The sequence below is a fragment of the Amaranthus tricolor genome, chromosome 1 (genome assembly GCF_026212465.1).
Source record: "Amaranthus tricolor cultivar Red isolate AtriRed21 chromosome 1, ASM2621246v1, whole genome shotgun sequence".
NCBI classification, from domain to species: Eukaryota; Viridiplantae; Streptophyta; class Magnoliopsida; order Caryophyllales; family Amaranthaceae; genus Amaranthus; species Amaranthus tricolor.
The window spans coordinates 16,657,758-16,684,176 of NC_080047.1; the positions used below are offsets into that span (position 1 = coordinate 16,657,758).

General features: G+C 32.9%; 2 protein-coding genes across 3 annotated transcripts; one reads left to right on the forward strand and one right to left on the reverse strand.

Annotated features, from left to right (window-relative positions):
* Positions 1-4,011: 4,011 nt before the first annotated feature.
* LOC130806312 (RAP domain-containing protein, chloroplastic) lies at positions 4,012-10,007 on the reverse strand. The gene is made up of 4 exons (XM_057671334.1): positions 9,802-10,007; positions 7,809-9,667; positions 7,652-7,734; positions 4,012-4,394 (listed from the first exon to the last, which is right to left on the reverse strand). Exons 2-4 carry the CDS (start codon positions 9,595-9,597, stop codon positions 4,323-4,325), a joined length of 1,944 nt encoding a protein of 647 aa, XP_057527317.1. The 5' UTR covers positions 9,598-9,667; positions 9,802-10,007; the 3' UTR covers positions 4,012-4,322.
* Positions 10,008-13,564: 3,557 nt separating this feature from the next.
* On the forward strand, positions 13,565-25,330 carry LOC130806322 (poly(ADP-ribose) glycohydrolase 1). 2 transcript variants are annotated; one of them, XM_057671350.1, is made up of 12 exons: positions 13,861-14,001; positions 15,157-15,264; positions 16,615-16,800; positions 17,766-17,869; positions 18,345-18,549; positions 18,649-18,753; positions 20,557-20,675; positions 20,975-21,118; positions 22,097-22,238; positions 22,433-22,612; positions 24,118-24,180; positions 24,835-25,330. In XM_057671350.1, the coding sequence occupies exons 3-12, from the start codon at positions 16,663-16,665 to the stop codon at positions 24,970-24,972; spliced, it is 1,338 nt and encodes a 445-aa protein (XP_057527333.1). In that variant the 5' UTR covers positions 13,861-14,001; positions 15,157-15,264; positions 16,615-16,662; the 3' UTR covers positions 24,973-25,330. The 2 variants fall into 2 exon arrangements, with proteins under 2 accessions (XP_057527326.1, XP_057527333.1); XM_057671343.1 differs by lacking the exon at positions 15,157-15,264 and having other exon boundaries at positions 13,565-14,001.
* Positions 25,331-26,419: the final 1,089 nt, after the last annotated feature.

Sequence of the window (26,419 nt, forward strand, 5' to 3'; positions counted from 1 at the left end):
GGGAAATGTGATTTGTTTGGCTTATAAATGGCATAGTGAGGCTTGTAACAACACTCTAGGAAATGTGAGATGGTCTAAGGTCTATTCTCCTAAGATTGTGTGCATTAGACCTTCTCTTTCTAAGGTTAAATTTGGCTGTCATATCTAAACGAGTTAAACATTAAGACTTGACTTATGAACCATCGTCATCATAATGATGATATATGTTCTATGTGCGGTTTAAATTTTGAATTCATATGTCACTTATTTTTTGAATGTACTTTTAGGAAGAAATGTATGGAAAGTATGTTGGTTTGGTTGGGCTCTAATATGAAGAACACTTCATCAAACAACTTTGTCTCAAGGAAATGGAGAATAAATACAATGAAACAAAACATCTTTCTTTCCACACTTTGTACCTTTAGTTTATGCAATCCAGGAAGTAAGACATAGCGCTTTATGGCATCTCAAAGTAAATATAGTGGTCAGGTAATTAAGAAGGTTCAATTTGAAGTCAAGGAGCTTATAGATGTGATGAACATCAAGGATACTTGGTTTAAAAACCTGCTTGTTCAACCATTTAGCATTGCAATTCTAGGCTCACAGACAAGTATTTTTAGCTAAACTCGATCCATAAAAAGTGATACACTCTAATGACTGAGACAAGACAATTCTCTTTATATTCTTTAGGGGTAGGCTAATGGATCCTTACAAATGAAAAGGAGGTAAGAGGGGAGAGGCAATAATTTTTTTCCCGTAAATGAAAAAAGTCAAACTCCGCATATAAGGATGAAAGAAAAAACTTTTAACCATTTGGTTAACACATGTTTCTCCTCTCTATATGTTAGTTCATAACACATTCAACAAGTTAAACTTGTTCAAGAGCTTACCTCAACAATGAAATAATTTTACGGTCCGTAGAGTAGTTGGTATTAAATAGCGGAAATGATAATGAAAATTTAGGGTAATTTTGGTGGGAACATCCCTTGACAAGTTTAGTGGTTATGTACTTATGTTTGTTTTACGTCAATCATCTTATTTTGAGATGTGGAAAAAATTAGGAAAAATTAACTAAAATAATCCAACCTTTTCATGATTTTTTTATAATAATCCCACATATTGATTAACCATAAATAATTCCAATTTCGAATGGTGTTTTCCTACAACAAACCTAGAAACCAAATGACTTGATATAGCAAGTTTTATTTTTTTTTTTTAAAAAGATAAATTAAAATAAAATATTGAAAAAAATGTTAAAAAATTTTCTAATTTATTTTATTATTCAAAATTTTTTATGTAAATTTTCAAAATTTTTCTCTAATTTTACATTATTTTTCAGTTTTTTTTTGAATTACTTACTATGGTCATTGGGTTACCGAAGTTTACTCTAGGCAAATACTCCTTAAAATTGGGATTATTCATGGTTAATCAATAAGTGAGATTATTGTAGGAAAATCATGAAAAACTTAGATTAATCTAGGTAATTTTTCCAAAAAATTATGAATAAAAAACTTTATTGATCAATTTTTTATTATCATAGAAATGACATAATACATTTCATACATTTTAAATTATTCTCATTACCATCATTTAATACCAACAACCAAACGAATCATTATTGTAATATTATAAGAAAGTCACTACATTGTATACTTTTAATTAAAGGTAAAGGACACTTTCAGTATCCCGCACAAGGCAGGATTCGGGTGGGGGGTTTTATTTTTTCTAAAAGATGCGGACAAATTATACCCGTTTCCCCAAGGAGGGAGTAAAGAGAGATGCGCACAGTCAAGAAACCCCTCAATTAATACCTGCTCTTAGTTCGTAGGAGTCAAACTGCAAACCTTCTACTCTACATACAAATGCTCTATCCATTAAACCACAATCGTTTTTAATCAAATTGATACATGCATTGTATGCTCTATCCGTTGTATGCTTTTATTTAAATTGTATGCTTTTAATTCTTTCATTTTTATCGTTTTCCCCTTCGGTATCAAATTAAAGGGCAAGAGAAAGATAGAGCTTTAATTTTCATAAGAGTTCCATTTTATTCAATTTTCTTTTCATCCCCTAAAAATGACATTATTGTAGCATCTCTCGAGATTCACGCAAAGAGCTTTGATGTTTGATAAATGATTTTTATATTGACTTAATAATTAACTTTTTTACTTTTGGCTTTTTAATTGGACAAGCAAAAAATAAATAAATGACTTTTAAACCTGTTGAAAATTTGATATTTAAGCGAAATCAGAAAGTTATTAGGACGAGCATTTTACCTTGGTTTATTGACTTTTCATCTATTTTTTCTCTAATAAACCTCCAACAGTCAACAAATATTTTTTATTAAACACCTTCATAATAGTTTGCTTAAAAAACTAACTTAAACAATTTACCAACCAATACTTCTACCAACCATTAAATGATATCTTGAAGCGTTTCTCTGTCTATCATGAATGAACAAATGATGTTGATGATAAAGAAGATGAACAATAAAAGACTAACTTTTGAAAATATTATTGTAAATGATTGAATATAATCTAACTAATGTTTCTTTTAATTTTTACAATATCATCTATTGAAAAAATGATGATCGAGTTGGATGATGAACATCAAATTATTTGACAATAATAATTTGGAGATAGGTAATGAAAATTGTACTTTGTATAGTTAAAAAACCTACTTATTAGTTAATATGTCTCGTGCTCAATTAAAAATTAAAAAATTTTATTTTTACACTCTTGAATAATAAAAATCTCACATTTTAATTAATATAAAAAAATTTCACCTTTATACTCCATTGACACATATGTCATGTAATAACAAGAAGACATTTAGATGCAACTACAAAAGTTTAAAGATGCGATAACCTTAAAAATGTTTAAAGATGCAACAAACAGCCAAGAAAAAGTACTTTATATGAATAAGTGATAAGATCATAGGAGTATAAAGGAGAAACTTTAAATTATATTCTGAAAGGGTAAATGTAAGATTTTTTTAATTTTAATTTTCCTAATTAAAACACCTACTTATTAAATTATGTCATTAAAAGTCTAACTTTAGTTTAAACACATCCTTAATAATTGCCTCATTTTTATTTTAGAATGTCCCGATAATTTGTCATATTTGTTTTTGAACATAACCCTACTGTTTTTTACTCTCTATATTCACTCACTTATTCTAAATATCTCAGTACTTTAATCTCTATATTCACTCAATTATTCTAAATATCTTACTATTTAATCCACTATATCTAGATCCTTAATCACCGTGCCTTTTACAAAATTTAACAAATTAATTGAGACACTAAGACCATGCGATAAACACAGAGGAGTAAGAAAATTTTATGTGTAAGACAATTTATCAAAAAAATGAATAAAATAGTATAAGTTTCAACTTTATTCCAAAGGTAAACGTGAAATTCCCAAACCTGAGGTTTGGGGCTGTTCGCAGTTAGTAACTGCGAAAAGCTATTTTGTCTTTTTTGAACTATTCGCAGTTACTAACTGCGAACAGCTATTTGACCTTTTTTGTGGAGCATGATGTTCGGAGTTAGTATAGTTACTAACTGCGAACAGGTCAAAACAGGTCAAAAAGCTGTTCGCAGTTAGTAACTGCAAATAGCTATTTTGTCTTTTTTGACCTGTTCGCAGTTACTAACTGCGAATAGCCCCAAACCTCAGATTTGAGAATTTCACGCTTACTTTTGGAATAAAGTTGAAACTTATATTATTTTGTTTATTTTTTTAATAAACTGTCTTATACATTTCAAATTTTCGAAGAGTAACACTCCCAACCTATGTACATGAAGTACCTTTTTTCGGGTTTTAATACTTGCAATGTGGAGTAACAAAACTCCGTTGATTTCAAATCAAATATTTCGGATAGATTCAAAATCGAATTTTGTGTTCATGTTGAGTTTTACATAATTGCAAATTCATTTTAAAGTCGGGTCAATTCGTATTCGGTTACAACACCACGTAAGTTTTAAATCGTCGAGTTTGTTTTAAACACCTGCAGATAAAATGGTCAAGCATTCAAAACATCAAAAACCAAGAATTAAAAACTCACATTATTTTCAAGAGCAGAGGCATCACTTGTTCAAAGGGATGAATTTCTTTTGCATCATACTCCCCAGTCCCTGGTAAATGTTTTAATAGAAAGTACAAAAATACAATGACATATGTGTGTCATTACTATAAGAAACACTTGAACAAAATATACAGAAAATTTTCCAGTATGTTTATGTCCATAATGCAGCATTGAAGCTTACATGCTCCATATCAATTCTAGACCGATATGCGATATTCCACATTTCCTTGTTCGAGAGCAGGATCGGTACAAGCTCAACCTACATAATCCTTCAAAATTTGTCTCAAGTGTTCTTCTTGTTCGACACTACCTTCAAGTTTTTGCCACTGCAATGAATCGGAAAATGCATCAGATCGATAATTCATAAACAGGAAACTTGATTATGTGACCAATACGTGCAAATGATTTTGGAGTAGCATTACTACACTTCAAGATCAAGATACGAATTCCACTTGTTAGGACGGGATTGAAGAAATAGCTTTCCAAAATTCCAACATTAGATAAAAATTTAAGAAAGAAGACATTGGCTACTATTAGAGTATATATCCTGGAGCCTCAACCAAAAGCTTAAGTTAATGGTTGAGGCCTCACGAGAACACTTTGGGCTAGAAGTGTAGATGTGACACATGCTCTTCTCATACCTAGTGCTTAATGTTCCACTTTACATGAGGGGTGGTTGAGATTCTAACCCGTGACCACTTGTCATGTTGGCTTCTAATATCATGTCAAAGGACCATCTCAACCAAAAGTTTAAGCTGATAGTTGAGGCCCTAATAATGATTTTATACTCTATCACGTCCTCCAGCAAAATGTAGCCATGTAGGTATATGAAACTCGATTTGCTTTTACATTTTATAGAAAGAAAATATGAAAGTAGTGTAAGGCAATGGCACTATGATCAAGAAATTCAGTGGTAATGCTGGAAACACCCTTCAAGTAAGGGGAAGAGGGAATTAATCTTTCAGGTAGTTAATGACAAATATTCAAGGGTATGGCTGGAGATACCCTACAAGGATTTGAAGTCTCTTTTACCTAATATTTTGTGACTTACTACTACAGGTCTATGGCCATAGTTCAGGATAGGTTTACTGTGATTCAAAAGAAAAAGCTTCCTCAATGAAAAATTCTCCAATTTCTGAGCATATAAACGGTATTTATAATACCCCGTTTTGTAGCCGGTGCTTATGGCAGGAATGGTTATAAATTTTTAGCCTAAACCATTCCCATGAAAATGAAACTCCATCCCCAAACTAGTGTTTTTCTACATAAATATTCATTACCACTTAATACCACCTTCCTAAATAATAATGGATAGTTATAAATTTTATGATAAAATGTTTGCGGACACACACGCATAACCATGGAGGCTGTAACATGGCTTTCCCTACAAAATTAGATCAAGAATTTATTACCATTACTCCACTATCACCATTTAGTACCAGTGACCACATGAGGAATTCAAATAGAGTGAACTATATAGAGTGAAATCATGTACTCCTGCCTAGAGTTTCACCATAGAAATGGAATTTATACTTTAAATTAACTGGGTGAAAACAAAATTCAGATGGAGATGTACAAGACCGCCACATTTCTCGATCAAGAATCTTGGAAGAAAATGTCCTCGGATCATCAAACTAGCATCGTAAAGTTCTACAGTTAATATTGTCTAAAGAAAAAGATTGACAAAGTCCTGTTTCACATCTCTCAAATCATTTGGCTTCCACTATACATGTAGCGGCAAAGTTGTGAGCTCGAGTTTCATGAAAAATCTATTTCATATTTCAAATACTACGTGTTCAGTTAGTGATAGTAATTCAAGACATGGAATGACAACCAAGCTAGCACTATCAATGGACAGTTCTCCCACATTGAATAGATCAAAATGCTTTTCAATTTATATCAAAGTGGGTTTTTCTTATTCTTCTCAATGATTGAATTGGATCCCTTAACCATAAACGCAATTTACTTTGTTAAACGGTCTTCGGTTACTAATACTAATAGACTTTCCTTTTTGACTTAAGACCGTAAAAAATGAAGATGCCTTAAGTTTATTCCATAATAGATTCTATGTGATGTGTCGTTACTTACACCTATAATGGCTATACTCAACTTATAGATGAAGATCGTGACTGCTAACAACTCAGCTAATTTCTTTACCAAGTGTGTTCCGCTTAGCAAATTTAAACAATTCTTAGACTTGCTAAATATTGATTACTACGTGATGTCGTAGGCCCTTAGGGGCGGTGTTGGGAAGCTCCTGTTATAGGCATGATGAACTTGAGGTGGAGTTTGCCCTGGGCTTGTGATGCACGTGGAGCATTATGAATTGTTATACTTGGAGAAGAGTATGTGATGAGTCTTGGTTGGAGACCTGTCGAGATGAGTCTTAGTTGGAGACTTATCGGGACATATGGCTAATGCATGAGTCTTGCATCGGGTTTGGCTTGAGATATTTCATTGTGTTGACGGACTTGTTTGCTGACTACGTGTTCTCATCAAGGTGGAGATTGTTGTTAATGGTGACTCAAACAAGTAGTTTTGCCATGGTTGAAGATGAATCATGAAAGCTGGAATTTGCAAGCATTCCAGTGGCAAAAGCCAAATCCGTTTTTGGTGGGCCAAAGAAAAAGCAGAGTCGTTGATAGGGGCTGTGATTGAAAGGAATTTTCCAAAGGATAAAGCTGAGTCGGCGTCCATGGCCTGTGGAGCACACCCGACTCGCCTGTAGGTTCTGTTTTCTTGGAGTTTTTGTCAGACAATGAAGTCGATTCGGTGGTTGTGTGGGTGTGAAGTGCAGCCGACTCGGCAGCGGTTGCATTTTGCACGGGAGCAGTTTTCTTTTCAAGTTTGGCCAATTATTTGCATTTTCTTAGAGCCCAAGTTTCTTTTTTATGAGGATTAATAAAAATACTTCTCTCGATTAGGGCTAGGGTTCTTGGTAGAGAAAAGTGAGCCATTACAAAACTTGATTCATCTTTGTAAATCGTTCCGTTCATAGTGAAATTGTTCGTTCTCGGTGCCGGTGCATGGTGAACCATGTTAAATCTCAGGCGTTTTTTCTTATTGTTTGCATTGAATTTCTTATTGTTTTATTATTATTTTCGATATTTGCTTCCGCTTCACACAACAGCGGCAAAGTTGTGAGCTCGAGTTTCATGAAAAATCTATTTCAAATTTCAAATACTATAGTGTTTAGTTAGTGATAGTAATTCAAGACATGGAATGACAACCAATCTAGCACTATCAATGGAGATTTCTCCCACATTGAATAGTTCAAAATGCTTGCCAATTTATATCAAAGTGGGTTTTCCTTATTCTTCTCAATGATTGCATTGGATCCCTTAACCATAAATGCAACCCCCTTTGTTAAACGACCTTCAGTTACTATACTAAAAGACTTTCCTTTTTTACTTAAGACCGTAAAGAAATGAAGACGCCTTAAGTTTATTCCATCATAGATTCTAGCGATGTGTCGTTACTTACACCTATAATGTTTATACTCAACTTCTTTGCAAACATTACTTCAAGATGAATATATGTCAAAGAGTTGAATAGAAAAGGAAAATTCTTTAAGAAGACTCACTTCTTGATGAGAAACTGATACAATATCCCAGCCAGAAGCAGAGATATATCGCCGTTTTAGCACAGTATGCCCAAGAGGAACCCCTGAAATTTCTAGAATATTAGGCAGCCTCAGAAGAAATCATGTTAACATATGATACAAAGATGATAATATTTACCTAAATTTCTAGAGAAATGAGTAGGTCCATCGATTTCAAGAGCAACTTTTTTGTCAATCAAGGCTGCATCTATTGTGTACGCGTCCAAGGCATACTCTCTCACCCATTCTAGCCCGGTGCTGTAAAGTAGACGGGCAACTTCTTTTTGGAATGATGACGTAACTTTTTGGTTGAATCTCCTGGTTCTCCCTGCACGGGCAATAATCTCCTCGACATCACTCCTTAAAGCCAGCTGTAGATGAGAGTACTCAACCTTCAAGCAATGATTCGCCAAATAGACCTGAGAAGCAAACATGACATCCTCTCTATACTGATCTGTAATTCTCTCTTCCTCACAATTTTGCAGGGTCTTCCACACATTGAAAAAGAAATTACGGTTCATCTCACCAAGAGCAGCATAAGACCAAGCTATATTTCCGAGCTGATCCCGATTGAATCTAAGGATAACAGGATCCAAACCTTCAGAATCTGCAACTATAATCTCACCATCACTTGATGAATCCTTATTTGAACGACATTGAAACTGGTTTTGATCCTTAAATACATTGTCCAAGGCGTCAAGCAAACAATTAGCTGGTTCATTTAAGAAAGCAAAAGCCCATAGCAATTGAGCAAGCTCTTGCGGACAAAAAGTATGAATTATCTCAGAAGCCCTCTTAGACAACTCTACAAAGAGGTCTGGAGCAGAGTGCCTCATCGAGGCAAATGCACCAGCAACATTAGCAACATTCTGAGAATTGAATTCATCAACTTTGGTCATTGCAATCTCAGCAACTCTATCCATTTCCGTCATGTACAGAAGGTCGCCTCCAATCTTAGACAATGCCCAAGCAATATTTGAGATACCTTGGGCTGAGAACTCAGGCAGTGCAGTCATTGCAATACCGACAAGCATAGACATATCCCTTTGACGGGCAAAAGCCAGCCTTCGAGTTTCCATCATCGAAACTTTCTCCATGTTCTTTGCGATCCGATGAATTGCTGTAGCAAGATTCAAAGGAGTGACAGGAGAAGGGCTCAACCCTTTTCCAACAGAAACAATCATCTCTGAAACCACCTCCAACACTTCTTCAGCTGTCTGGGCATCTACAATCATCCTGTTTAAGTTAACCTCCTTTCTGCGGTCAGATGGCTGACCACTAAACTGTGACAATCTCTGAACGAACGTCTCCATTGTTTCCTTCTTCTTTTCCTCAAACATCCCATCTCCAAGCATTCCAACCGCCTTACGTATGTGATCCATGTTATCTAATCGACTAATATTATCCATTTCAATTTCATCATCAGTATCAAAATCAAAGTCCTCATCATCTACCTTAACTTTCTTATCTACTATACTCTTATTCTTCTTATTCTTGCTCTTCTTTTTCGCCTTCCGGCTTACCATATTCTCCATAACTCGGGTCATTCCCCTATCATCAATGGATTTCAATGCAACTTTCCTAGCCCTCACACACCAATCCATACCATCTGTATCTGCTAATAACCTAGATTTTTCTAGTTTCTTCTTTTTTATGGGATCTGAACTTAAAGGCCGGCGCTTACCTAAAAATTCCAATTTCCAATCATCCACTTGAGGTTCTTGTTGCTTACCATCTACAGCCTTAACAGAAAAACTACCAATTTTGCCATAATTCTCACAATTCCTCAGAAAACACCGAAATTCCAGCTTTCTTTCCAAAACCCCATTTGTAATTCTGCCTAATGAAAACTTTAAACTGGATTTATCATTAATAATGAAGGGTTTCAAACAAGCTTCACCTAATAATGCACTTGATAATACTTCCATTATTGCTTATTATTCCTATCTTCTCTACTTCATCCAAACAGTGTTGAGAATTTGAACTGAAAATGGAAGTCTAATAATAAAATAAAATAAATAAATATATATAAGTTCCCTTCCCAGAACCAGCAAGTTCATTAGTAAATGTAGTCTGTGTAGCGATGAACAATTACAATAAAGATAGAGAAAGAGATATGACTGAAAACTTACAGGACAGTAGTATCTTCAAATCTTTGTCCGAAGAATGGAGAAAAAGCAAGCGTAATTTTATCCCTGAATTCCACTTCTCAACGGCGAAACTAGATAGAAGAGGAAAAATGGAGGAGCAGGAACAAGATATGAGTTTGCTCTTCACAACCTTGTGCTATTAGCGACTCCTTTGTTTTACTCCAACGACCACAAACGCCGTAAAAAAAATCATACGTCATTGTAACCAATTTTTACGTTGTTTATCATTCTATAGTATCATAAATTATTTATATTAAAAAGTTTGAAAAATTTTGAATGTGAGGCTTTGTCAAATAAAATTTATTTATTGGCTGAAAAAATGACATGTTATTTGATCTTGACCAATATATACTACATAATACATTCTATAATATACGGTTAACAATTTTTAAAATTACAGAGTTAAAATTATACATATAAGTGACTTAACTGTTAAACTTGAGTGTTTCTACTGTATAAATTATCTAGCTTAATTATTTTTAATATCATATGCCTATAAATGTCGATGTTTAAAAAATTGTGCATTACACGAGTTTCTACACTAATTTTATATATATTACAGCTATTATACGAGAAAAAAACATAGTTATGTGAGATACTATTTTATTCATATTGTCGGATATTTTCATAAATATAAATTTTAATAATTTTTTGTTGTATATAATTCTAGATATAAACAATCGGACAAATGCATTAAACTGGGTAAAATGGTGTTTGGATGCAAGTAAAAAAATCTAATAAAGATTTTTCACTAGTGGAAAAAGGCTTATATGATGCGGTTTTATCCCTGTTATATGCTACAGTTTTGACCTGCAGCACTTGTGATAGCAACATATGACACAATATTATATGTTGCGGTTCAAAACCGCAGCATATAGTCCATATATATATTTTTTTTCATTTTATACTAATTCGCTACTAAATATTAATAACTATATACATAATAATTATAACACTAATAATCATTTAATATTTCACCAATCACCTTCCAAATTAATCATCATATATATATATATATATATATATATATATATATATATATATATATATATATATATATTTACAATCTACTAATACCTTACGTAAAAATTCAGTTGAAATGCGACGATCTAACTTATCCTTTATTTCATCGATAATTTGATGTATGTCAAGGAACGCAATTCAATTCTGTACTTACACAAAACATGTACATAACATAAGAAATTTGTTGTGCATACCAAGTTTAATATTACAACAAAAATAATATGCATTAAACTTTAAGAATCATACTTATACAATCTACTACAATTTGCAACCAAATACAACACAATTTCAATATGCCTTAAACTATAAAATTCATACTTATACATGCACAATATTATAATTCTTACTTATATCATATATCCATTAACTAGTAAAATTACCAATATTCCAAATGAGATTCACATATCCCCTCTATTGCCTTGGAAACCACTTCATCTACCATCGTACTTTTCATTTTTCTATCATCTACTTGACTAATTCAATATTGTGGTTGTTGTAAGGAATTCCTGCTAATTTTAGCACCTATTATGTCTAGAAAGTTGATCTTTTACTTGTTGTCATATTTGTATTTATGCTTTTGTTTAAGTTTGTTGCAGATGAAGCTTGCAAGAAATTTGATTTCCCCGGATTTTATTTTTGGTTATTTTTTCATGTTTTTCTTTTCAAAATGAATTTTACGTTTGTTAAATTGAATACTACCAGTTTAGCTGAATACAAGTTTCAATGAATATATTAATTCTAAGTTTTTGGATGAAATAATCCGTAAACTATAAACAATACATCTTTAAACTTGAGATGATTTGCACTACAACAACTAGTCTTGTAGAAATCTTTAAAGTTTCATATGAATGGAAATAGGGGGGGATCCAGAAAATAAAACAAGGGATATTGATAATTTTTTCTAAAAATAAATATTATACTCCCTCCTATTCACTCAATGTTTGACTTTTCACTATTTTTTAAGGGGTCAACTAGGACCACATGTGAAAGAAAAAAGTATAGTGTTTTTTAAATTTTTATAGGTTGTAAAGTGGGGTTAATATGTATAAAGGTGTGAAAAAGCTAAGTTTAGTAGAAGTAAATTAGTAAAAGTAATATATCCAAAATAGAAATAGGACTAATAGGATGACTTAACCAAATAAGAAAATAAGACACTTATGATGAATAGGAGGGAGTATGATACTAACAAGTCGAAAATTTTAAACAATGTACTAGGTGGAGTAGTATAACAACAATCAATTATAACAGATAGCGTATGGGGAAGGATCGAGCATGTCAAACCATACCACTTTTATGAAATTCCTAAAATTTTACCCTTTTGCTAGATTTTCCAGTAATATAACCTATGCTACTATTAAATACTGACTCGGTTATAGTTGGTTTTCTCCTTTTACAAATGTCATAGAGACTAAGGAGTTAAATATAGTGTGTAGAAGTAGTGAGGGTATTTAAAATTAAAATAGATAATATAAATAATAAAAGTGATAAGTCATATCTAAAACAAACTAAAATAACAATAGAACAAATTCATTTAAAACGAAGTAAAAATAAAAAAAAAATCATTTTAAAACTTAAACTATCACTTTATATAAACACAGGTATTATATATTTCATACTTGTGCAATTTTATTAATCAAACCACAAGTTAATATCATAAACATCAAGTTTAAGCACATATATCAATATCAACAACAAAAATAATCAAAGCACCAAATAATACACATAACATCACTTTGAACAATTTCAAAACATATTTGATATGACACATTTGACATTACATGTTGTTTATACGATGCTTAAAAGTTAAAACTCATTTACTTGAAAAAAAAACTTTTTACACACTAAATTAGACACTGCAATTAGAGTCGTTTATTTAGGTCATAAGATTGATTTCAAATTAAGTATTTTAGGTTGGTTTAAAATCGAGTCTTATCTCCACATTGATTTTTATATAATTTTAAATTTTAAATTCATTTTAAAATCAGGTCAAGTCAAATTCAGTTATAAGATTGAATGAATATCGGATCGTCGGATTTGTTTTGAACACCTCTATCTGTAATAATGATTTTCATATAAATTTTTGAGGAGATCTTAATAAATAACGGTCATTTATAAAGTTAACATATCATTCTCATGTGGTAGGATTTGATAGGGGGAGAGTTTTATGATTTTAATTTATTTTTTTTTGTTTTGTTTATTTTATTATTATTATTTGGGAAATTCCACGTAGTAGCACTTTCATGAAATGCCAGTTGTAGCACTTTTGTAATATTTTTCCACATAGTAGCATTCCGTTTATGCCTTATCCAACTGCCGTAGCATTTTTCGTTAAATTGTTGTCAATTTTCGTTAAATTTACCATTTTGACGCGTCTACCTTTGTTAAGCATTGTTTATTGTCTATATAATTTGCCCTAAACATTTGAGAGCGTTGATAAATTAAATGGTGAATTACACGTCAAAATGGTAAATTAAACATTTGAGAGCATTAAAATGGTTTAGGGCAAATTATAAAGACAACGACCAACACGATATAAACGTCAAAATGGTGGATTAAATGAAAATTGACAAGAGTTTAACGGAAAATGCTACGGTAGTTAGATAAGGCATAAATTGTATTTTACATGTGGAAAAATCTTACAAAAATTCTACCACTAACATTTCATAAAAGTTTAATGCTAACATGTGAAATTTATTTTATTATTTTTTTTTTCGGTGATTGTAAATTATTCTAGGAAAAGATTGAGAAAATTATTTGTGAAATCAAAACAGAAAACACGTCTTTTGGGACGATGAAATGAGAAAGTAACGGTCATACACACAAATCAAAATCTTGAGTTTTCACCAAATTTCGTGATTCTCGTATGAGGCAGACTTGAAGAAATTACATACTCCTTCAACAAGATAATCAATGGAGAATCGGGAAGACTTGAAATCAATCCTTCCATATCTTCCATTGAAGCTAGAATCCTCAACACTTGCATGGCCACACCAAGTAATTGAAGCCCTAAAATCATTGTCTCAAGGGCCAAGTCATAGTCGAGTTGATTCAGGAGAAGTCCTCTTCCTCGCCATTTCCGATCTTAGAAACTCTCTTTCGCTTTCCCCTCACCTCTTAGCTCCCTCCGCGGCGGATGGATATGCCCTCTTCTTCGATGAGGTTTTTTTTTTTTGTCATTTCTTATTTTCCATTGCTTTTTTTTTTTGGCTGAAATATTGACCGATTTGAATCTGCATATATAAAAGTAATATTGTGGTGGTATACTGGTTTAAATTTTTATCTTTGTGTTGCATAAACATATATTCTGCTTATGCTAGGCTAATTTTACTTGGTGAGAAGGAATTTTCATTGTTTTGGTGGGATTTGGTAGTATGACTCGTTTGGTTAACATTCTAATTTTAATTGACACAAGAAGTAATTTTTTCTAGAAAACAACTTCTCTCATAAAATATTTACGAAATTGATTTTTGTGTTTGACAGCACCTTGAAAATTATAATTGACTCATGAATTTTAGTTACCAAGGGTACCATAGTGATTAAATTCCTGTAGAAATTAACTTTCGTTGAAATCTTAAATTCTTATGTTAATTGATAACCAAACACAATCCATTTTGGCATTTCCTTGGAAGTTTAAATTCCTAGCTAGTTAGTTTCAACCAAACAACACAATATTATTTTTGATTTATGTGATGGTTTTCACAAACTTTTAGGATTGATTAGCTCAAATAATATACGATTTTGACAAGGGTGGAATCAAGGAAATATACTGGAAGAGATTTCGTACAAAATATTGAATATTATAAATAAATTTGAAGAATAATCCATGTAGACGACCCCCAAAAATGATCTATTGTTTCAAGTAGCCAACCCCAATCTTTTGGGATTGATGCTCTGACACTGTTGTTTTTGTTATTGTTGTTATATGTGATTTGAGCTTTAATTTGTTCCAAATAAATGTTTCAAAAATAAATCATTCTAAGTGGGTGTTGTCCTTGAGGATTTTGCTTTCATCCATTTGGTTGTTCTTCTAGATGAGGAACAATGTAGATTTAAGTTGGCAACCCCAATAATGGCAGGCCTTGAGTTGTGGGACTGGAAGTAATTCCTTTGATTCAGAACATATGATGTGTTTCTAGTATGTTTAATTAGTATTTATGCTAAGTAGGGTTACATGGGAAATGTTAAAACTTGAGTATAAAATGTGATTTGCTTCATTACGGGGGCACATGTGGCAGACATGATCACATGTTAGATGCGACTTGTTTGGACACGACTACCTTGTAATGTCTTTTGATGCCTTATATTTTGATGTAGAACCTGCACCACTCAGGGCGAAAGAAGGAATTTAAAGAAGAGCCTTGTAGCTGATACGTTTGCAAAAAGTTATAGTGACCATAAACACAATAATTGTATAAATACAAGGTAAAATTGGAAGTTTATGTGTATAAATTGAAAAATTCTATAATTTGGGATTTAAAAAGTTGGGAGGCTACAAAGCTGCCAATAAGGGTGCGTGAATGTTATATAAGACAAGGACTTTGTTAAATCAATACTTTGTTTACAATACTATTACAAAAATAAAATTTGTGTAGCATGAAGCCATGAAGCATAGTGCAAAACTAAGATCGATAGTATTGTATCACCCGCGTTGTAAATCTTGTCAAATTTACTAAATTGATAGTACTGTGTCACGGAATTTCTCATGATTTTGGTATGAGAAATTTTGCACAATGGCATGAAGATTCAAACTGTAAATGGCATTAATTCTACTACTTTGATCACTAGATTTTGTGATATAAATAGTCTTGTATCACATATTAAAAATTAAAAATACGGTAGTGGCATGTTTGATTGGGGCGGTCTCCTATGTAGCTTCACTTTGGTCTATTAGATATTATTAGGCTTTTGTTCCTTTTAAGAACTCTACAAATAAATTAACATAATAAAATTTTAAATTTTTTATATTGACAAAAACAATAACAATAATGCCAAAAGTAAAACTTTAATCCTAAAAGATTAGGGTTGATTACATGAATCAACATATCAGTTCTTCATTTTGATTTTCTAGCTAAAGAACACATGATCATTCATTTGCTAAGGATGAAAAATTAAAAAAGGATTCGTTATGTTATTTTTACTCGTATATAAAATTTTGCTACAAGTTTCTAGAAAACTCTTTGTTGTGTACTCTGATTTTGTTCATTCTTGAACACAAGTTCATCTATTTTTTTACAGAGAAATTGTGCGGGTCTTTGTCTCTTTTTAGTATTTACACTGAAATACCATTGTGGGGGAAATGACATTGAACCAAGGTCTCCATACACCTATAATTCCGTGTAAAATTTTCAAAGACTAATGTGTATAATTGTTCAAGCATAGTTCTCGAAGATTCAATTGACATTGTAACAGTGCTCATGATTATTTTTTGTTTGTAGGAATTTTTTACAAATTTTTTAACTAGATGTAATCAACCTTACTCTTGTATCAACTAAGCACGCTGTTTAAAATTCAATTAACCTTTAGTAAGAAGCTTATGTGTTTCAATGCGCCGTCATTATAGTTCAAAACCAATGAAGAATAAGTCTTGGTTTTTATTTGAAATGAGGAGAATAAAATACTAAAGATGTTATGTAGGCTCATAGCGTTACTATATAAATCTACTATTACTTTTGGATGGAATAACTATGAGTAATTAATAGTACTATGGATAACACAAGGTATTTGTTTATTGAGGTATGCCTAAATTCTTATATTAGGTCACCTTTTCTGCAGTTTTTGTCCAGGGCTGAATCAGCTAAATGGTTTGGGGAAGTTGTACCAATGATGGCAAATTTGCTACTAAGATTTCCTACACTTCTAGAATCTCACTATCAATATGCATACATGATTATGGTTGGGATTGAAACTGGTCTTCGCTTGTTGGAACCTCAACAACCAGGCATCGTATTTCTTAGTCAGGTATCTACAAGTAACTATTCTATTGTCTTAATGTTAAAAGGATTTTATATTGTGTGCTATCAAATTTTCTAACATTTATCTAAGTTATATGGCCATTGTTTTCTCATTTCTTCGTATGAAGTACTCATTTTCTAATCAGAGGAAGTAATCTTGGTACCTTTCGCAGTCATAACGTATACCAATTATCAAGTAGTTAGAGATGTTTATTTGTATACAGCCCATACATGTTTGTGATATTTACATTGTAGTAATACTCATTATACTTCAAAACTATTCATCAGTGAGATGTTTTCTGTCTTTTACCTTCAACTAACTGTCTTTTCCATTCTAGTTTGTACTGTGGATTGTCTCATTTGTATGATATTATGTGGTATGATGCTGTGTTTTCCTTTCTCTGTGAGAGTTATGTCCAACACTCCAACTTACTATATTGATATAAGATATAGATCTTTTCTTCGGTCTGAAAACATTTCCTTTCTTTGTTAAGACAATATTGGAAGCATATGTAATCTCTTAGCTATATTGTTGACTTTCAGGTTCACGCCACTCATGGATAGAAAATATAGATATAGGTCAGCAGCTTTGAATTAAGTTTAAAATTGAAGAAGGTATCAATTTCAGTTATTAGTTATAATACAACTTCACTTTTCATGATATGGAAAAAGAATTTACCAAGTGGAGTAGAGAAAGTGTCACTGGCTAATTCAGAACGGTTCATTAGGAATAATTAGTAATTCATGAGTTCTAATGTAGTGTGATGAACTAGTGTTATCTATCTTGCAAAGAGTTTGCAATATTAGGATCTAGCCAAACCCACATGTGACAGATACAGTGACATTATTAATATAGTTAGGTACTGTTCTGCATACAATGTACTGGAAACCTTCTGCTTTCATTTCTGGGATTCACCCATCTTCGTGACTTAAAGTGGTCCTTTAACACCAAGTTTCTACGTTTCTGTATAGGAAGTTATTGCCGCTCTGCTGTCATGTGCCTTCTTTTGCTTGTTTCCAAATGCTAGTAGAGGTGCCAAACATTTGCCAATGATCAACTTTGATCACTTATTTCAGTATGTTACAGCTTTTCTCTCTTTGACAGATGTCGTATTAGCTGTATAGTTATGTTTCAATCAAAGTTTTAGTTACTAAAAATAATATGGGCCAATAAGAGCATGACAAGTGGCCCTTCTTATCTCTTTGACGAGTTACAACATGTCATTCAAGGACTAAGGTCTTTTAAGGGAAGATATGGCTAAAGGTGAGAATTTTTTAATTATTTACAGGTGAGATTTTAAATCAGATCATCCAAATTTGGAATTTTACTTGCATTTTCTCTTAGATTATATTCTCTTAATTCTACATCTGCTGAGTTTGACTAGTCCAATTATTTCGAGCTTTTTTTATCAGTGATGTTTGGCTATGGGACAAATCTTAAAGATTTCTTAAAAATTCTCGTGTTGCTTGCATGTCTATATCTATTGCTTCTTGCTCTCCTTTATCATTACCGTATTTTGTAAGAACAACTTTTGTTTTTAATAATTTCAGGAGTTTGTATGAAAACTACCATGAAAATCAGGAGCATAAAATCAAATGTATTGTACATTATTTTGAGAGGATACATTCATGTATGCCAGCGGGATTTGTTTCATTTGAAAGGAAAGTTCTTCCTCTTGAGCATAAGCAGCCTTTTGTCACTTATCCCACTGCTGACTATTGGGCCAATTCTGCAGTTCCTCTCTGCCGGTTTGAGGTAATATATGGACTAGGACTGAATTATTGGTATAACGTTTCAGAGGTAAAATAAATTCAAGCAACAAACACTTACCAAACTTGTACATCTACTTGGAAGATCTGCTCTTCAGGCATGATAGAGGACCAATCTAGAGATGCTGTCGAAGTTGATTTTGCAAACAAGTATCTTGGTGGCGGTTCTCTGTCTAGAGGTTGTGTTCAGGTACATTGTACTTCTTGCTTATAACTTATTTGGTAGTTGTTGCTCTAGTCTCTCTTGAAGCCTTCCCCTGAATAATATAGAGGTGGCTATTTGGTTGTTTGGATCTACTTCTGGTGGGGTCTGTATGGGTTTTGTCAAACCATCAAATGAGATTAGGCCATTTTCATGTTTGTTGTAAATTGTACTTAAGCTTCTGTACACTTACCTACTTAGAAGCTTTCAATTTCCATTTTTTCATGGAGATAATATTTTTTATATCATTCAAAGCTTCATGGAGGTTTTTCTTTATGGATGCACTATGAGGCTTTATTTTTACAACTATATGTTATTTGTTGGATTAACTTTAGCTAATTTTTGAACAAAATGATTCGATAAAGATCCATTTCAAAATTGTAATTCTAGAATTTTAGACATTTTTAAAATTGTAATTCGATTTTTTTAGAACATTTATGGATTCAAAATGAAGTGTTGAAGAGTCATACTAATGAAGGAATGTCAAGGATCCGACATGGGTATTTTATGTAAAATGAAGAGTCTAAGTAACATAATTGTGATAAAGATCCAATTTGAAATTTTAATTCAAGAATTTTTGAACGTTTGAGCTAAAATACTCTTAGTTCCTTGCACTATTTGAATAATGAATTATAATGGCTAATTTGGTAAAAATAATGGCATACAAAAGATTCCATGACATTAATCATCACATATAACTAGTTTAAGATTCATTACATTGAACACATCATTTTATTCTAATGAATGACCCCTAGATCTATCGCTCGTTTATAGTGTATTAATTGGATATCTAGGATGTTTAGAAAGGTTCGAAACATAGTGTAAATATGGGATGGGGCTTTGGTTGCAAAACGACATACGCAATTAATGTAGATGGTTTTGAGGTTGGTTTGAACTGTATTGCGCTTGCAACATGCTCAAAAACCTTTACATTGTGATTTAGCACAAAGATTAGGAAATCTCTAGGCTCTTTAATTTGCCGACCCATACTTGCCCTAGATCCCACAAACGTAATTTGACCTATTTTAGACCTAGACTCAATCTATAGATCAAGTTTAGACTTAAATTGACCTTAATATTATAAAAATGGTAGTTAAAACAATAAGATCAAGACTCATATTGGACACAGTAGGACTCTAGACACATTAGACCTGCACGTCTGTGTTTGGTTCGGATTGGCCCTATTCAGACCTAACATAAGACAATTTCTCTTATGACTATGAGTGTCCAAGTTCGTGTCCATTGAGTTTCATGTTCGACATGTGATAGGTTGGGCAAATTAGAGTGTGAGACATGCAAAGGTTTTGGCAATTATTGAACTAGTAAAATGAGGATATTGTCGAACAACATACAAGATGATTTGTTAGTTTTTTTGACTCGTTGCTTTCTTTTCATGGCTTTGCCTTCCTCTTTATTTTTTTTTCTTTATAGTTATATAATCACTTGGGTGGTTTATCCTTCCGTATATAATTAACTTTTCTAACCATGTTTATTGCTTAAGATATCCATGTTTCGCTGTCATGGAAATTTATATCTTGTATTTTTAGTATGCCATAGGCATTAGGAATAGACGATGATAAGGAGGCACCTTATAACACAAAGAACCTGCAAGACACAAGAACCTGTATGAGTTGTTCACACCTGAGCTTTGCATAGTTGTGATTTCTAGATATGTCTTGCTTACAAATCCTCTTGCTAATAATATTTCCCGCGCTGCTTTGATTTAGATACTTTGTACAGTGTCATATCAAAAGGAATGGACAGTTTCATTGCTAATTAAACATTTTGTAGGAGGAGATTCGTTTTATGCTCAATCCTGAACTGATTGCTGGCATGCTATTTTTGCCTTCCATGTCAGACAATGAGGCAATAGAAATTGTTGGCACGGAACGGTTCTCAAATTACTCAGGGTTAGTGCCAATGGAATCTAATGTTAAATCTTTTATGCTTTGAGAATATGCATGTACTGGTATAGTCATTAGATTGTGTAGGATTACATTGACGAGGTTTGGAGAGTCTTTCTTTTAGAACCTGCTTCCTTAGTGTTGATGTTATCAAGATTTTAAATCAACATTACTGAATTTATTTGATGTGTAAAGATGTACTTGGTGTGGGTTATGCTAATAGCTATATAACAATACCATTTGCATACTTTTAGTTTTATAGGTATTTGTTTACTTGTTAGATGACGCCATTAAATATGTTGTAGGTATGCCTCTACATTTCGTTACATTGGAAACCATGTGGACACAAGAGACGTAGATTCTTTGGGAAGACGCAAGACAAAAATCGTTGCTATAGATGCATTGTGCAGTCCAGGAATGAGACAATATAGAGTTGATTGCCTCTTGAGGTTTGTGATTTTTCATTCATTTTTATTTGGAGGTAATATGCTCTAGAGTAATCAAATAATGGGCTTAATGTTGGTTTTCTCTCTACACGTGTCCATTGTCTTCTCAAGTTTGCATTGTTTGTAACTTGTAAGTTTGTTGGCTTACCACTATAGATTAGTTTAATGGAACCGTTATATGTTAATTTTGTCTTACAAGGCTTGAAAAGAAGGGTGTGATGATCAATTCCACCTCTTCTATTGTCCTCATGCAAACTATCTCGATGACAGCACAATGTCAACATTGGGCTTGGTTACATGAATCAAAGCAAATGAATGTTCGAGACCATTGTTTACTGCAGCGCATTACTGAATATCGGATGCTTCTGTATTAATTTGAATTCAGCTCATGACATTTTGTGAAGATGTTTTATATTGGCTATCCTAACATATGGTTGTTGAGCAAATCCAGGGTCTTTTCTAAAATTCTGTTTGTTGATTATCTAGTTAGACTTTTCAATTTTCATGTTTCCTATAGATGTATTGAGCAAAGAATTTCTTTGCTTTTGGGTGTGATCAGGCTAGTTACACACAGGATGTGTGGACAAACCATCCCATTCCTAGTTAGTGTCTTTTCCTTTGCATATGTTTAGGATTAGTAGATTTACTTTGTCTTTTTGCTTTAGTGGTATGTTCTGTATGGTTGACTATGTTCAGCCTTTCTTTTGTTATGAAATTTCAATTTAATTGGAAAAATGGTTAAATTTGTAAATAGTTATGGCGAGCAATCATTTAGCATCGGCAATGATGTGGTTAATTGCCTTGTTATAAGATACTACATTTCATCTTCCCAATGACTTAATTGCTGTACTGGATATGACTTGATCAGCTCAGGTTTGAGGAATGGGATGTATGCAACCTTTCCGTTTCAATAACAAAGAGGTTAAAAGATTATTAATTGCTGTACTGGATATGACTTAATCAGCTGCTTATTTTTGATAGGGAGGTTAATAAGGCTTTCTGTGGCTTTCTGGTTCAACATAAACCTCATCAGGAGCAGAACCTGTTGCACTCTAATAATTCTTGGGACGTTCGCGTTAGTAATGATTTTATGGATACCAACATCTCTGGGATTCAAGCAACAGTAAGGGGTTGGATTTTGTGTACTATTTGGCTTTGTTATTTGACTTGCCTATTTCTATTTCTCTCTTGTTCATCACCTCAAGATTCATGATAATTTTCTTCTCACTTGATAGTATAAATTGTTCTTTTCCAACCAAGTGGGTTATACTTTTGATATTAACTGATTCAGGATTGTCGTATTTCTCCTGTATCCAGTTAAATGAAGGTGGTAAAAACTCTCCAAGCGCCGATAAAACAGAAGCATCTCAGAATGTGGAAAATAAGTCAAAAATTTCACTTTGTGATGTTGGTATTGCTACTGGAAACTGGGGCTGTGGTGCTTTTGGTGGAGATCCTGAAGTTAAGACGGTTGTACAGTGGCTAGCTGCTTCTCAGGTGACTTTCCCTTCCATGTCTGTTTTTAATGCTGGGTTTTCTTGGATGTTTGAAATGTGAATGCGTCTAGCGTTGTACTTTATTAGATAGCTTAAATTTTTGCAACAAAAAGAATGTCAAAACCTTAATCTAAAAAGATTGTGTTCGGCTACATGAAACATAGTTTGTAGAAGCAGACTATGTTACCTGGAACGAAATATGAATCAGAATGTGGGACAGGAACGGGAACGTGAACGTGGGACGCTTCCTAAGGTAACTCCGGAACAATGACAACAACAATTGTAATTCATTTTAAAATATAAGAGTAGTTAAAAAATAAAACATAAAATAAAAAAATAATATAAGGAAAAGAAAAAGAAAAGAGCAAAAAGAAAAGAAAATAGAAAGAAATTAAAATAAAAAAATCTGAAAAGCAAATGGGTCAAGCCCAAGATCCGATAATTTTGTTGGGTGATGCAGCCTTCAGATTCCAAATCTCTCATTCAAAATACTGTGGTGTTAATTTGTTAATTTTAAATTTTAGCTGTATGGAATTCCCGTTTTAATGATAAAATTTGTAACGATATTTTCCGTTTTCTAACACATGCTAAAATGAAGGGGAAAAACTTCAACCTGCTGCCTGAAATGTAGCAGTAGATGCTTTTTGAGCATGAAGAGGACTAGATCATTTCCTCATGTTTCAATTTTTATTATTTATGCCAGGAGCTGGTGCATGTTCTTCCTTCTCTCTAGAACCCTCTAGAGATCGCACATGTTATTTTGGTTCACGAGATCATAAATTTTCATGACGGATTAAGGGAGTTTTTCTGTTTAAAAGTTGCCTGAACTAGGTCCTACTATAAGCCTTGGACTGAACTGAGGTTTGGTTGCAAAAGCATTGCATGTGGGACTCTTGCCTAAATAATATCTTGACATGCTTAACACCTTGAAGTATTCTTCACAACTTCCACAAGCTGAATCAAAGTTGAAATTTCCGGAGGATGCCTAAACAGATAGAATCGAAGAATATATTTCGCATAGTGAAGTCAATTGAAAGTGAAGAAAAAGTATTATAGAGGAATTAGGTCAGATACAACATTTTTTCACCCTAATGCCATTATAGCTCCCACCTAGGGTGGGGTTTAGGGGGTCGAATATGCGCAAGTTTACTCTTGTTATACTCTTGTTAGTATAACAAAGAAGTTACATCGGATTGACCCTTTGTAGCAAACATCATATGCAATTTCACGTAAATAAGAAGTGCACATGATTTAATGAGCCATTTTACTATAGTCCATTATAATTTGAAACCAAAGAACTATAAACATTTGGCCCCATCAAAACCAAATAATCAGGTCAGATAATAAATCTAAAAGCCCGTTGCAACAGCTTGGTGTATTATTTCTTGTAAAAGCTTCTTGTCTTGGATATTTTTTGGAAGCGTGTGAGAGAATGGATCTTCTATTTCTGTCGTTTCCATTTTCAATACAATCTAATGGTTTGCGCCTAATGTCTTTTATTCTCAGGCTTTGAGACCGTTCATTTTATATTACACATTCGGAATCAAGGAATTGCAACACTTGGATCAGGTACTTTTTTTTTCTTAGCTACGTTTTGAAACCATTGTTACATGAAACGACATTCAGTTCTGTACGGGACCAGGAAGGGAATGAGGAACGTAACCTATAAAATATAAATTTAATAACAAAAGGAAGTGAAATTGATTTTTATATTGTAATGATATATATAGCCCTTTGTAAGAAGTTAAAAGGAGAAATATTTGGTGAAAGTAAGCAATTAAATCATTATTTGTGAATTTCTATTAAAATCATAAAATTAAGTATTAATTACATTGTTATTACTGTGATTTGTATTGAAATCATAAGAATTCTACTTTAGGAAATGAATTTAATGTTTATTTACAGCTATATAATATCATATTTTTTTTGCTTTAAAAATTCTTTTTTGTGAGTTTTTTAAAATACTTTTCTAGGTTTTATTTCTTGATTTCCTCCCATATTTCTAGTAAAAGCTGTAATAGAGGCCATAATACCTGTAAAAAACATCAACTAAACCAGGACGACACCTGAACAGATTTGGGACATTTTGAAGTCGCAAAACGTACATTCGCGTTCCATGTTTCTTTGGTTGAAACGAATTTGTTCTATAGTTATGTATGGCTGCTTTTTATGGTGGGATGGAATGTTTTTGGCACTACCATTTAACATGGGGATGCTGTGCAGATATGTGAATGGATATTGTGCCATAACTGGAGCGTTGGGGATTTGTGGAACATGTTGGCCGATTATTCTACTAAGCGTGCGAAAGGAGAAACAAAGCAAGGCTTCTTTTCTTGGTTGCTTCCCAATATTACAGTGTGAATGTTTGGCCTTGCATTGATTTTAAGAAACAAAATTCTTGAAGTTGTTAGGAGGCCCTTCCGTTGTGGAAGCGTAGCCTAAAGGTGCCCAAGAGACGTTATCATAGTTTGAAGGTAACTGGTGAAACAAGATCATTTTCAAGTAATAAAGTGATTTAAGCATGACAAACTCATGCAAACAACAACGCAAAGCTTTGAGATGGTTCGCCTTTGATTTGACTACATTCATCATATTCAGTTTAGAGTAGTTTACTTCATTATGTGTTTAAAAGATAAAAGAGCATGAAAGCTCAATACAAATATAAAGGAATTGTATCAATGGAATATTTGCGTGTTTATGAGAAACTTAGTAGAGTAGATAATTAATCTTTGGTGGAGCCGTAGAGGATATGGAGGCTCAAGCTCCTTGGTTTGGCTCACATTTAGAATAGCTAGGTTTGTAGGATTATATAAAACAAAATATCTAAGGAGTATACTCATTCCATTCATCACCAACCAATCGAAGTATACCTAAGGTCTAAATTAAACATTTGTGACACTTGACCATTAGGGTTCAAATATTTCTTAATCCTTCTACATACATTTGTTATGATGTAACACCATGATCTAAAAATATCAAATCTTACTGTTAGATCTGAAATGGGTTTGACATGAACAAATTATGGCCGACATGCAAGCTTGCGGAGGTGGCTTCAACTTCACTCAGTTCTATTCGTTTGCAGGAACTTCTCTTGATTTCCTTCAAGTTGAGGGACTCTTTGACCGCGTTTTCTTTTATGGGCATGAGTTGCCGCTGTTTTTCCCTTCCTAGATCCTACTCATGGTTTTTTTATGGGCGGGATACACTAGATATGATGATGATAATGATGAAGTCTCACTCACTAATTAAGTAGACATATGTTTTTAGTTGTGTAAAAAGGAATCGTTGCCTCACAAGCAACATTAATTTAATTTTTGTGAATTGTTATTAATTCATCGACTCTCAAACATTGCAAAAATTATATGCAATGCACTCACCGGAATGGTTTTGGGTTGCTCACTTTATAATGCACATAGATTTTGCCTCGCCTGAACAAATGATTTGAAGTAAATACAACACAATTTCAATAATATGTTCTCTAATGATATCACTTAATTATAGTTAAAAGTTTTTGAGAAAGCTCATCAGTGACGTCAGAGGGACAAATAGTTGTCTTGGATTGAATAGCCCCCAAACCAGAGGCATTGCCAAAGAGTTTAAAGACTGGATAAGCATGACATCAGATGTCTCTCCACCTTTCACAAAAATCATCAAGTCATCAGCAAAATACAATTGATTAAGAGTTATAGATTTACAGAAATAATGAAAGGAAAACTCGATAGTAGAGCCAAAAATTTAAAGGCTCTATTAACGGATTCCATACAAAGAACAAAATGGAGAGACGACATAAGATTATCCAGTCTAAGGT

Bases quoted from the DNA above. Each gene is read 5' to 3' on its own strand.
- LOC130806312 (XM_057671334.1), bottom strand. From the start codon at position 9,597: ATGGAAGTATTATCAAGTGCATTATTAGGTGAAGCTTGTTTGAAACCC. The intron at 7,735-7,808 runs GTAAATATTATC...TAGAAATTTCAG, and splicing joins TCATTTCTCTAGAAATTTAG to GGGTTCCTCTTGGGCATACT. The intron at 4,395-7,651 runs GTGAGTCTTCTT...GATTCATTGCAG, and splicing joins TATCAGTTTCTCATCAAGAA to TGGCAAAAACTTGAAGGTAG.
- LOC130806322 (XM_057671343.1), top strand. From the start codon at position 13,753: ATGGAGAATCGGGAAGACTTGAAATCAATCCTTCCATATCTTCCATTG. The intron at 22,239-22,432 runs GTAAGGGGTTGG...TCCTGTATCCAG, and splicing joins TCTCTGGGATTCAAGCAACA to TTAAATGAAGGTGGTAAAAA. The intron at 22,613-24,117 runs GTGACTTTCCCT...TTTTATTCTCAG, and splicing joins AGTGGCTAGCTGCTTCTCAG to GCTTTGAGACCGTTCATTTT.